At 34.6% G+C, this 13,031-nt stretch overlaps 1 protein-coding gene across 5 annotated transcripts in view; it reads right to left on the bottom strand.

Moving 5' to 3' along the window:
• Window positions 1-13,031, bottom strand: part of FSIP1 (fibrous sheath interacting protein 1) — a 70,088-nt gene that overhangs the window by 41,975 nt on the left and 15,082 nt on the right. For all 5 annotated transcript variants that reach the window (XM_077180348.1, XM_077180346.1, XM_077180350.1 and 2 more), the window contains one exon: window positions 9,237-9,374. In XM_077180348.1, the coding sequence (XP_077036463.1) occupies window positions 9,237-9,374 (138 nt within the window). The remainder of the gene's footprint in view (window positions 1-9,236; window positions 9,375-13,031) is intronic.

Below are 13,031 nucleotides of genomic sequence, written 5' to 3'. Positions count from 1 at the left end.
ACATATATACATACCACAGTATAATTACATTTTGCATTGAGGCACTAGGGAAGATTAATGCAATCAAAAGAAAAATACATTGTTTAAAACCAACATCAGTAGTCCAGGCAGAAAAGACTATGTGATATGAATAATGACTGGATCCCACCAGAATGGAATGGGGAGGTCTCTGCATGTCAGAAAATTAAGACAACCACATAAGGAATAGGGAAGTGTTCTTAAAAAAAAGAGCAGTGATAGAGGACATACCATGGGAGATGATTATGAGTATGGAAGTGTGTTTAATTTTGACTGGGTTTTGTATTTGGGAAATGTAACTAACTACACAATTGATTTACTCTTTAAATTACAATGAAGAGGCAGGGAAAAAGAACCTATGAAGATATAGCGCAAATACTCTTGGAATCATTTAGAAATGTGAAACCTCTTCTACAGAAGGAATTCAAATAAACCTAAACATAACTGACAGAATACAAAAATAAAAATGGGTCTTATTAAGAAGCATTTCTTACAAAGTCCAGTCACTATCTTCTGTCTTCCAATGTCAACTTATTACAATGCACTTCTTTTTTTGGTACTACCTGAATAGTTGAAAGTAAAGGTAAAACCCCATATAGAAAGCATTTCTCCATAAATAAGTTGTACAGAACATATAAAAAGTGGTCATTACCATGCAGTATTATGTACCAATGTACACTTCTCAGAATCTCTAAGCAGAACAGTGCCAAAATGAAGAAATAAGGAGGCGAATCACACAGAATATTCTGAGTTGGAAGGATGACCAAGTCAATGGCTTGTACAGGGATCAAACCTGCACCCTTGGTGTTATTAGCACCCTGCTCTGAGGGGAAATCAAAACCCAAACCAAACCAGACAGCATAAAAATGAGCCAAGGAGATGATCCTACAACCCTGCTTCTTTAAGAACTGCAGGACTGTGTTAAAGGTTAGGATTTTTCACAAAGTATGTGGCCATGTTTCTTACAGGGACACCATCAATTTGTATGATGACAACTACACTTGCCCTGCATAGTTACAAAAGTACATGCCCAGAAAGCCATTTCTAAGTCTCAGCCTAATTTCCCTTTTTATGAGGAGAGACTTCAATGGCTAGGACATAAGCAAGTCTGAAAAATTTTCATCACAGCCCTGAAAAAAAAAATCACGGTGTTAGAAACCATTGATCTAGATCAATGATGAGACTGTCATCAAAAAAAGAAAGTTCCTAGTCCAACAATCTGTTCATGAATTTTGCATGAGAGATACAACCAGTGCTCAATATTCCACCCATCACCAGGCCAGAGAAAAAAGGTCCTTCTAATTGATGCTGGTTTGCCCCTGAATACTTTGCTCCTTGATGATTAACGTAATAGCACCATGGGACGGATGATGTCCTTCCTCCTCTAAATCTTAGAAAAAGATTTCTATGTAGGGTTAGGTACTCTTGCCTGAAGCAAAATGGAGATAAAGCTACTGAGATGAAATTGTTTAGGTTGAATAAGTGGGGGTGTTCTCTAAGCCAGGTTATGTCTCTGAAAGAAAAGAGGCAGAATTTTGATCATGCCTGATAACACATTTTGTACCTATGGCTGCTTGGGTGTATTGGCATGCTCTGAGCATGTGTACCAAACACAGGCCATAGACAAAGGAATGCTCAGTCCAGCATCAAAAAACAGACTGAAGCATGAGACAAGCCACGAGGTGCCCAACTCTGCCAAACTGGCAACCAGTACAAACACTCAGTAGCAGAATGTCGGGCATTTGCCTATTTTTTCCATCAAAAGTTTAAATGCCCTTAGCTCTAATGAGAGGGAATATTTTAAGTGCAGATTTTCTGGAAAGAGGACATCCCAGCCTCCTAAGTATTTTTTGATACTGACCTGTGCTGTGCAGCACAACTAAAAAATATTATGTATAATTAGACTATTTAGATAGATGAGAGAAAACTTCCAAAGCTTTTCTCCAACCAACTTTGTTTGACTCTGTAAACAAGATTACCCTGTTTCTGAAAATAAAATTACTACATTCATGCTAGGAATACTGCTGTTTTCATCACAGGAAACTCCTTCTAGAAGCCAAAATTCTGTTGGAAATACTTCAAGCTTTCAACTAAGCTTTGTCATAAAACTGTGATTATCAGATTTATCACAGTATGCTATCAGTTTGTTTTAAAGCATTCATTGCAGTATCCCTCTTATCTATAAATTCAATGGGATTTTTATATTCTTGGGAATCATACTGAGAATAACATTTTGTTTACTACTACTGCCTTTCATAGATGAAAATACATAAAATATTATATAACTTAAACTGAAATAAACAACATGCCAACAGCAATATTAAAAATATTTCTAGAAGTCACATATCAGTAGGACATTTAAGAAGGTTTTGGCCTAGGAACCCCACGTGCCTGTCAAATAGTTGGATGCCGTTTACAGGAGTATCTCCAACCTGTGCATCTGCTATGTGCTTTATATCTTTCACTCTTAGGGATGCTGTATGATTACACTTCCATCCTGGCCTAGTAAGCTAAAGTGTCTCAAGAATAAAACCAAAGCTCTGCTACAGAGTTTGTACATGGAGACATACAGGCACACACAGGTATAAGATAAATTTACAGTCAAAATTTTCTATGTTGACATTTATCACAGACTCAAAAATCACACAGCCACCAACTATAAGATGGAGAGATGCATTTATATGCTACTTTTCAAAAGATTAAGATGCTCACCCACAAAGAATGAATTACACCTAAGTACACATTGCAGAAAGTCTCATCCACAGGAGCCCTGTTGTTTTTAGTTTCTCATTTGAATGGGACATCCTGGGGAAAAGTAGAAACAGCCTTCCCCAACAAAATTTGCAGAGAAACAGGGGCTTTTTCCTGACTATTTCACTTAGAGTACAGAGCGCAAGCAGGCCAACAAAAATAATTCCTCTTTCCTACAGAGATTAAAGAACAGTGCTAACTTTCAGCAAGGAATGAGGAAGTCCTGCATTTGCCAGTGGAGATGTGTGACAACAGGTAAATACCTTCTCCTTGCCTCAGAGGGACATGCACACTTCAATCACGAAAATTTTATGGTGTTGACACCTACTAACCAAACAATTTTTAAGCATTACTTCAACATTACCACAGCTAGAAACCACAGTTATTGTATTGAAATGTGATGCTACATGTACAAACAGGGAAGAGATAGGAGAAATGAAAAGCCCAAATCAACTTGTTAAGTACATCCATACAAAAGGTACATGTACACAGTCAAGTACCTGGAAAACACCAAAACTCCAGTGCTCAATATGCTTGACTGTCTTTAACCAGAAGGCTTCAGTCATGAGCACAGCAATGAGCAATTTTTTACAAATATGGATGAAGGGCACCATCCTGCTTTGAAGGCATGTATTTATCTCAACCATGAACGAAGCATAACAGGTTGAAAGGGGAATTTAGAAGGAATGAAAAAGAGCATTACGAGTAGATATATGGAACCCACGTTGGAGATTATGAGAGAGGTCAGGAGGCAGAAAAATTGATGACACAGTAAAAAAAGTAATAGACAAATACAACAACACTGTTGAAATCAGAGAGGACAGCAGTGTGACAAAGATATACTGAATAAGTAACACAAGAGCACAGAAGCAAGTCAATTTTCATGGAGTCTTTCACTGTCTAAGAAAAAGCATATTTCCAATAATAATCTGTTTGATGGTGTTAAATAAACAAAATTAAGAAAGCAGTGTAGTTACATTTAAGCCATGTTAGAAACACAAAATGGGAGGAGATCAAACAATAAGTACCACTACATGAATTTAGAGATGGGTGAGTAGTCAAAGATACTTTGTTTTTTTATGATTGCAAACACTACAATATAGCAGAGTTGTAAACCAGCAGAGTTGCTGTCTTAACTGTAAGTTACATTTTGAGAGAGGGAGGATCAGTACATTGAATTGACAGAAAATTTGATCATTCTTACCTAGAAATCCATTATATTTAAAACAGGTCCCATTACAGGTATCAAATTCCAGAAATTATTTCTCATATCCAGAATCAACTATAACTACTACTTATGATGCAACTGGCAGTATTACTTATCACCATCTCATGGATGCAGTTCAACTTAATAGTCATTTACATAAATATTATCTTTATTTTCCATATAAACTAGAAGCATTTTTAAGGATTTAACTGATCAATATTTTAATACAATTTAGTTTTAAAAATTCAACATGTGTACAAAAATTATTTAGTTTTATTGAATCTTAATGCAACATGTAGTTTTAAAATATTTTTTACAAATCCTTTAAGCAGCTTCACTTATCCACTTCATTCTTATCCACAGTACAGTGGAAAACAATCAATACACAGTAAATTTATTTAAATCATGAGTGAAATGTTTACATTTTGTCAATATACTATTAATTTTAATTTTATTGCTTTCTTCTAGTGTGTAGTAGCTGTTAAATGAAGCAACTAAGATTTTCGCACTGATATTTTCCCAGGTGGAAATGCTACCACATTTCACTCTTAAACAACTCTGTACAATCACACAATTAGAATGAAGTCTTGTAAAACCTGAATAAACAAGATTTGCTTGAAGCTCGACAACAGCTTGACAAGCAACTTTAGTACCTGGTTGATACTTTTTGAAGAAATAATATAGAGAGTGGTATATCTCAACTTTATTTAGACAGGGTGTCCTTTTTCCTTTTATTTGGTGCAATGTCTTATGAAAGTGTTCTATTAAGCAATTTCTACTTTTATGGACAAAAACATGCTTATTTAGAAACCAGACACCACATGATACCATATGAATTAATATAAAGACATTTGCTATTTATCTGCTATAGTCTACAATGACTATGCACAGAATAGTTAAAATATGGAAGTGTTTCTGTGATCAAAAGTGTTAGTTGTTAATTTCTGGAGAGACTGTGATACAACAACATATTACAGTATTGTCTGGTTGACAAATTACTTTCCAGATATGTGGTAGGTCTTTATGTTGCTCTCTTCTTCCCTTTAGAAGAAAAGAAAGGAACTATGACCATGGTCAGGAAGAAACTATTCTTCTTTTCTGGAAGCTGCCTAATACAGACTCAGGATCAGGTACACTGAATTCATTCAGTACCAGAGTTAAACTAGAACAAGACTATGTGTAACAAACCCCATCATCACCCTGATGAACAGTAAATGATGTAAGTGATGTAAGACCTTCTCCAGGACCAAGCAATAATTAATTTTATCCTGAGATTTTCCCACAGATATACTTTATTTTGCAACAAAATGATAAGAATCATGCTTTTTGGAGTAAGCTCCTACAGGTAATCAAAGCTCCTGAAAGCATCATCACATTTATTATTTTTGTTCTTCATCATCTTCCCCGGTTGCAAACCTTTCTGCAAATTTTAGCTATTCCAATAACCAAACGTGTATTTTCCTAATACTACTTTGCATTAAAAAAACCCCTTAATTATTAGCAATCACACAGTGCATTTGGCCATGAGATTGCATGTACTTGGAAAAAAATGATTCCTAGAGGTGTACAGACATCTGTTAAATTTAAATTTAAGGCTCCGGTAACTATACCTAGCTTCTGATTTAAAAGCACCTACTAGAAGTAAGAGGACACCTTTTTTTCAAGTAGGTATCAGTATCAGTGCTCAGTAGGTAATTAGCATCTATACTTGTATGTGTGCATACATGCTATTACATGAATGTATATTCAATATGCATTCAAAGTATTTCTGATTTCATATATTTAAACAAAAGTCCAAAAAGAAATGTGTAGGTAGACTAATGGCAGGAATTAATCAGCTTCCAGTGTAATATATTAGAAATCCACACAATTATAGGCAGTGAAGGTGAAGCTATCTTACATACTGGCTTGCTTTGATGTGCATTTAAATCTACTGTCTGCCATGAAGAAATTCAACACAACATCAAACATGCCACTGGATTATTACAAATGGCCAAGCAGACAAAGCCACAATTGAAAAATAACTACATTTATTATTCTTTCTATATAAAATTCTTTTCATTAATGCTCAGCAACACGCATTTGGCAGCTGAACTGGGTATTTTTTTGAAGCAGCAGTTAACAATGCAATCCACAAAACAAAGATAAGCTCAGTGGTTTCCAGGAAACTGAAAGATGAAAGAATGCAGAGAGAGTCAGACATGGTTTCGAATGAAGAACAAGTGAACTAAGGTCAAACTGAAACCTAAAAGAAATTCAGCAAGGGCCCAGATACCAAGGTACAGATACATTTCAGTTGGATTGAGATTTCACAATGCATTTCAACAATGCGTTCTTTGGTATATTAATTCACTAGGGACAATTTTTTTTTAAAGTAAAGGAGGAACTCAGATTCCAAAGCCCTTAGTTTCACTAATTCAAGTGTAATATTTAGTAGATTCTTTGTGTTTATATCAAATGTAAATTAGATTAAAGTTTTATCTTCTGGCTTTGTTTTGTGAGTTTATTCCTAGACTTAGCTGAGACCATGAAGTCTTACAGCATACATGAGGTTAACTGTAGTGGAGGAATCCATAAATGTTATCATTTCAGAAGCCAGCACCTACAAAACAGCCTCCTCCAGAAATATGATTAATTGCCCTTGAAGAGAAGGTCATTACCATTATACAAATAAATTTAAATAATCCATTTAAATTTAAATAATCCATTTTACAGTAGTGAAAAAATACAGCATTCTACCATACATACCGAGAAAAGCTAATAGATTTACCTTTATACCTACTGCAAGCAAAGTCCTAACACACAGAGCTAAATTCTGTTTAGACAAACTATTCATAATTTCCACCTAGGAAGGGAAAACCAAAAATATTTTGTCCAAGGGACTTTTCAAAATACATTTTAATGTAAGTTCTCTCAGATACTATGTTTGTAAAATACTGTATTTTACAACTATCAAGTATAACCATGCATTCAGAAATAACACTCCTAACTGGTGACAAATCACCTCCTCTACTCAGAGCAGAGAATTTGTTTATAATTTTACATAGCAAATTACAGGGGTTTAGGAAAGAGTAAAGGAGAAATTGAAATACAATGCGAATTTTAAAAACATGGATTTTAAATGCACAATTTAAAAAAAGAAAAAAAACAATGCTAAAAGCTGCACACGTGGACTCTTGCCACAAGTGAGAGGTAAATCTCTCACAACCTGCACTTTATAAAGCAGAAATGACAACTTTATTACCAGTCAAAATATCCCTTCGAACCATGCCTAGGCATTCCTCCTCTGACATACAGTGAAGAGTGCCACCTATTGAATAAAAACCAGTATTTCCAGAAATCATTAAATTATTCTGGAAACATGCAGTCTATGGACTCCCTTCCTCAACCCAAGCTTTCAGCTTAGTTTTTCATCATGCAGTGTCTTGGCAGAGACACCAGATTTTCCAAAGTATTACTTTGGTATAGAAACAAGGTCCAAACAAAACTGCACATAAGTTATCTGATCTAAGGGGGAAAAAAATCAATTATGTGTGTTTTGTTAAAAAGGAAAAAAAAAAAGCACTCTTTTTTAAAGTGCTTTTTTTCACTTGCTCTTTTTTCACTCAAGAAAGTGCATCCTTTATATATATTTAACTTTACTGTTAGAAGGAAAAAACTAATTACATTCAGACCTGAACACTTCTTTACTTCACTGACAACTGAAGTATCTCACAGAGGACCTACTACACAAATATTTGACATCCACATGCCATGATCTCAGTCATGCTACAGAGCAGCAATGATCAGAAGGACAGTGTGTCCCCTAAAGAAGCCCTGCCAGGTGCTGCAATGCAGGCAGCAATGCTACACATTGGTGCAGGTGACATTCTGTATTTTTAAACAGTGTAAACTGGCATTACAGTCTATCAATTTAGAGTTTTAAGTACACACAATCCAGTCAAGGAAAAATGGGTGGTACATTGCAAGAGTCTGCATGTAATCTGATAGCAAACAAAACTGCTATAACCCAAACAAGTTTTGGAACTGACCCATTTATAAACAAAATATTTGAATGAGTCAGCAGCCCACTGCATTTCCCAGGCCTGCTGTAGACTATCATTCAATCCCCAGACACACTTCCTCAGATTGTACTTGCCTCATGAGTAAGGTCAGTAGTGACAAAATGTGATATAAAGGTCAATGAGCAGAAAATATTACAATATGCAGACTTACTTTATCTGATTACCCATTAACCTACTCAATATACTAAAGCTCACATATTTCCCCTATTTATTTGTCTCTCTTTTTTAACTGTTTAATACAACATAATAGTGCACTAAAAAAGAAGTTCTAGTATTGTTTTGGAACTGTGAATAAATAAGAATTAAATATGCTTCTTTACTGTACTCACACACACCCAAGTGAACAGCCTCTAAAACAATCACTGCTTCCTTGTCCAAAGTCTTTGTTCCCATATTCAGGTATACTCCAGCACTGCCAGAATAAACCTGGCTTATGTTGAGTGGCTGGAGCTTTTGCAACTACAGCAAAGGTGCTGTAAGTAATTGAGATTATACCACTGTGGTTATGCTGCCACCTGAATCACAAAGCTTTTGATCTGCACTGGAGATCCCTTTTTGAGGGTAATAAAAGATAACAGGAACAATACTCTTCCTAACTTTAATTGTTGTGGAGAGTAAGCCTACTGCTGAATAAAGACCTCCAAGAGAAAAAGGTAGGCTACATGGATCTTTGGTCAGTCACAAACTTAGATATTTATGTTCTTCTTACTAAGTGAAAAACTGTAAAATCAGCTTCACACAGGAAACAAATTTCTACAATGCACAGACATAAAAATGCTATTTTTCTTTCAATTTAGTGATAATAAAGAAAGATTATTAGTTAAGTGTATACAATATTCTCATCAGACTTGATCCTTCAAAGAACACTGAAGTACATGAGCCATTAAAAAATCCTTTAAGGATGTGTTTATATATTATTGTTTATGCTATGCACCTCTGAGGAAGAAGAGAGGAGGATAATGTCTTTGACTTTGAAGTATCCTATAATAAAGGTAAGTATGCATTACGACTGAAAAAAAAAGATTTCTCAGACTAACAATAATTATTTGGGGCTTTTGCCTGCATATTTCTTTGGGGATTCCTTCAGAAATTTACATAAGGTTAAAAAACTTGATTTTATTTAAAGACACAAGGAATGATAAACTCCAAAGTTCTCAGAATAAGGGAAGAAAAATATGAAAAAATAGGAAACTTACAAGACTTCTCTCTAGGGATTCCAGCTGATAATCTATTTCTTTCAGACGATTCTGTTGATCACGTTTTTCCTTATTGTCCCGCAGAACCTTCTCACCTGGAATTGTTTCTAGGCTTCTGCTTGCATAAACCAGAGGCTCCTAAGAAAATAATTGATAGAAGTTAACCATGTAACTTTATATTGCTTCATAGACAGATGAAGGTTCTTCTGATTTCTACTAAGAAAATAGTGAAATGCTTAGAACAACACATCAATGTCAAATTCTGCAAATGAATAGTTTTCATTATGTGTATTTTCAAATACAATAGCTAAATATCAGGCAAAACATATTTCAACAGAAGAATTCTTACCCTTTGCATTTTAAGAGGAATTTCTTAGTCTCCAGATCTAACACCTGGATTCTTAATTCCTACTACAACAATAAAAGCACTCTGAGAATAGGGGTGACTGAATGACTGGTTCAAAGTTTGATCCTCTTAACCATACTGGGATCAGAATTAAGCCAGAAGGAAAAGGAAAAAACTGAGCCAAAAATGACAACATCTTTTGTTTACTAGGTATCATGGTAAACGAGGAAAAACCCTCTCTCTGTAAGTTGGAGTTAATTGCCCAACCTTTATTAAAGATTTGGGTTACACATTCTCACATATTTCAATAGGTTTGGACTAGATTCTGAAGTTTCTATCAGTCCCAAATACAGTCAGTTTCAGTACTACACACAATTCAGTTCATTGAGAATGACAAGTATTGGCAAAAGTGCAAAGTTATGTTGTAATCAGAAAAAACCCCAGAGCTTTCTCTTGCAAATCATAGATTCTATAGAAAAATCCAATAGTGGCAAAGGTAAAAAGCCTAAGCAAAAAACCTTCCCCTATCTTGATAATCAATTCAACCCAAAGGGACACGAGCAGCCATAGAATAAAAAAGTACTCTATTCATTCTTACTTTCAGAAGCAGCTGGAGAAATTTTAATAGACACACAAGGAAAATAATTCCAAGTAGCATGACTAATTGTAAAGAAAATAACCTTCACAATTCAACATTCAACAGCAAATTCCTCAGCAACAATATACAAAAAACTCTATCTGTAAACAACTTTTTCTAAACATCAAGCAAATCTATGAGTTCTGATATTTAAATCAAAATATTAGTTGCTTGAAAATAAACTTATTTTAATACAGTAAAATTTTTAATTATATTTACAATCAGTAATAGTTGGCAGTACCACAATGACAGCAAACTTTCCTGTAACAATCATTATTTTCTGCTTCATTCTGTATTGCTTTCAAAATTATTCATAATAATCTATTTGATATTTGACCACTATGGAGCATTAAGCGGCTGCTTTCTCATAAGTAGTTCTTACAGCCTCACTTCTCTCATCCCTGAATAGTAACTGATAGAAACTCACACAATATGAGTAAAGTCAAGGCCTTTCCCCACTTACTTATTTTTTAACATTCTTCTCAAGATATCATGAAATAAATGTATAAAGTATTATATCAAGGAAAACATTTTATTGCCAATATTTCGCACAATTCAGAATATGTTCTGCTTCAATTGTATAGCACATGTACATAGTAGAGAAGTCCATTTAAGATTACTTTGTCTTTCATATTTTTAGATCCGTAGAAAATAAAACTGTTAAACATTTTACCCAAGGAAAAATTCGAATACTAAGCAAGAGCCAAAGATGTAACAAACACAATGCCAAAGAGAAATTTGCAGTATTTGAAATATCTATAATTATTTGTTGTGCTCCCTCTCCTCCAAATTTTATAAATAAATAATAACAAAATCCCACCTAATGAAGCATATTAAGGTCATATAATCATCTTGAGGCATAAAACTGGCTGATCAGTTTATTAACCTGCTTCTAACCATGCTCTGAAACAGATATCATCTGTGAAATTCATCTGTTTTGGCAAAGGACAGGCATAGAGCATAGGCTATCAAGGACTTCATTAATTGAAAAATTAGTGTATCTTCTGAATTTTGAGTATTTATCTAATCTTAAACTGCTAACTGTAGACCACTTCTATAATAGAAAAAGGGAATATTTTCCTGACTAAAAAAACCCAATCAGTTATGAAAGAACTCCTCATGGTGATACACAACAATTATCTTTTAAGACAATCCAGCCTACAGATATTATTGTTTCTTTAAATACCATGTTCATTTGCTTTAGTTTTCAGGTGGTTTTTCAGTTTTTCAAGCTGGTAACTGTACTCATCACACACAGTCTTACACTCCATATTCTTCAGCCTATCATTTTCCTGTTTCTTTCAGGATTAAATTCAACTTAATTTATTCTTCCCCAAAAATATTAAGTAAGACAGAAACATTTTTAAATATTTAGTTGATTTGGCACCAGAGCAAAGAAACATTTCTGAGAGAAATACAGTTCTGATGAGAAACATTTCCATGTAAAAGAGAACATTAGTCATGGAAAAGCATTCTTAATCCCGCTGGACCCCTTGCACAAAAAGATGAACATGTCTACTCCTCTGTTACAGCTAAGCTATGGTATTGCAGGATAATTGAAGCCCATTATTAAAGATTTCAGAGTGAGTTTATTCAGATTTCAGAGTTCCTGTATCCTGGCAAAGTATCCATCAGTGGTAAAAAGGACATCTCCCACTGAGGCAACAGTGATTAAGTGTCTGCATTTTGGAAGCTACATCTAACACAATTATTGGAAGAAAAGAATGTGCAGCTTCATCATATCCAACTCTAAGCTAATTCTAAATTAAAATCATAGAACTACAATGTCTGAAAGCTTTTTACATGCTGCAAAACAAAATTGAAGGGAACTGCTTTTCACTAATGAAAGGTAACAAGGAATTAGCTACCTGGTTTTGGTTGTTAGGTTTAATATTACTCAAAAAAGATAATATGTTACTCTTTAATTAGCATACACCTAAATGCAGATTTCTGTTCAAATACTTCTGGGCTATTACCTGAAAGGAAGCAACAACAATAACTTGGACAAACATTTCCAGACACAGCATTCATTATCACAGGCAAGTCACATTAACTTCAAGCTGATGTCTTACAAGACTGAACACAAGATCAGGCAACCACTGGGAAGCTCAGGGTAACAACTGCATTTGTTATGTGATTACCAACAAGAGGGAGGTGCTTTTTCACACATTAGATCCCAGCTGGTAAATGATCAACATGAAAATGTGACTCCTCTGGAACTGAGCTACAGAAAATACTGCTAGAGGTAAAACAAAACCTCATGTTCAGAAAGAAGCCAATAAAAATGACATTAAAGCGCCCTTACAAAAGGAGAAAAAAAAAAAACCCACAGGTATTTTAGCCTCTTAAAGAGATGTGTCTCATACACTGGGAACTGAAAACAGTTTTGTGAATGAACATTTTTACACATATTCTCTGATACATCAGTTCTGGACATAAGAAGAAAATATTACAGAAGTATATAAGCTTTGTGCAAATAAATGAAAAATAAGAATCTGGGTTTTTGGTTTTAAACCCCATTATAGTAGAGGCAACAGTACCAGGGCATGGGATAAATTGTAGTCTTCCAAATACAAAAGTCAAACAATCATTTCTCAAGGCTGAGACCTTGATTCTTAATCTTCAAATCTCAATATTACTGGCAAGGCAAAAAGACAAAGGCCATTAAAAACAAGGGACATACAATTTCAATCTATCTCCTACAGTCTTTAACATTGCTTATCAGTTATTGCCTTATCCTTCAGATCATAAGTGAACAGGCACTTTTGGTATCCTGAGATAAGAAACCTAATTCTAATTCCCAAAGATAAAC

Source organism: Agelaius phoeniceus, chromosome 6, assembly GCF_051311805.1.
Source record: "Agelaius phoeniceus isolate bAgePho1 chromosome 6, bAgePho1.hap1, whole genome shotgun sequence".
NCBI classification, from domain to species: Eukaryota; Metazoa; Chordata; class Aves; order Passeriformes; family Icteridae; genus Agelaius; species Agelaius phoeniceus.
The sequence above is the reverse complement of the archived record's forward strand: the minus strand, read 5'-3'. Positions and strand labels throughout refer to the sequence as shown.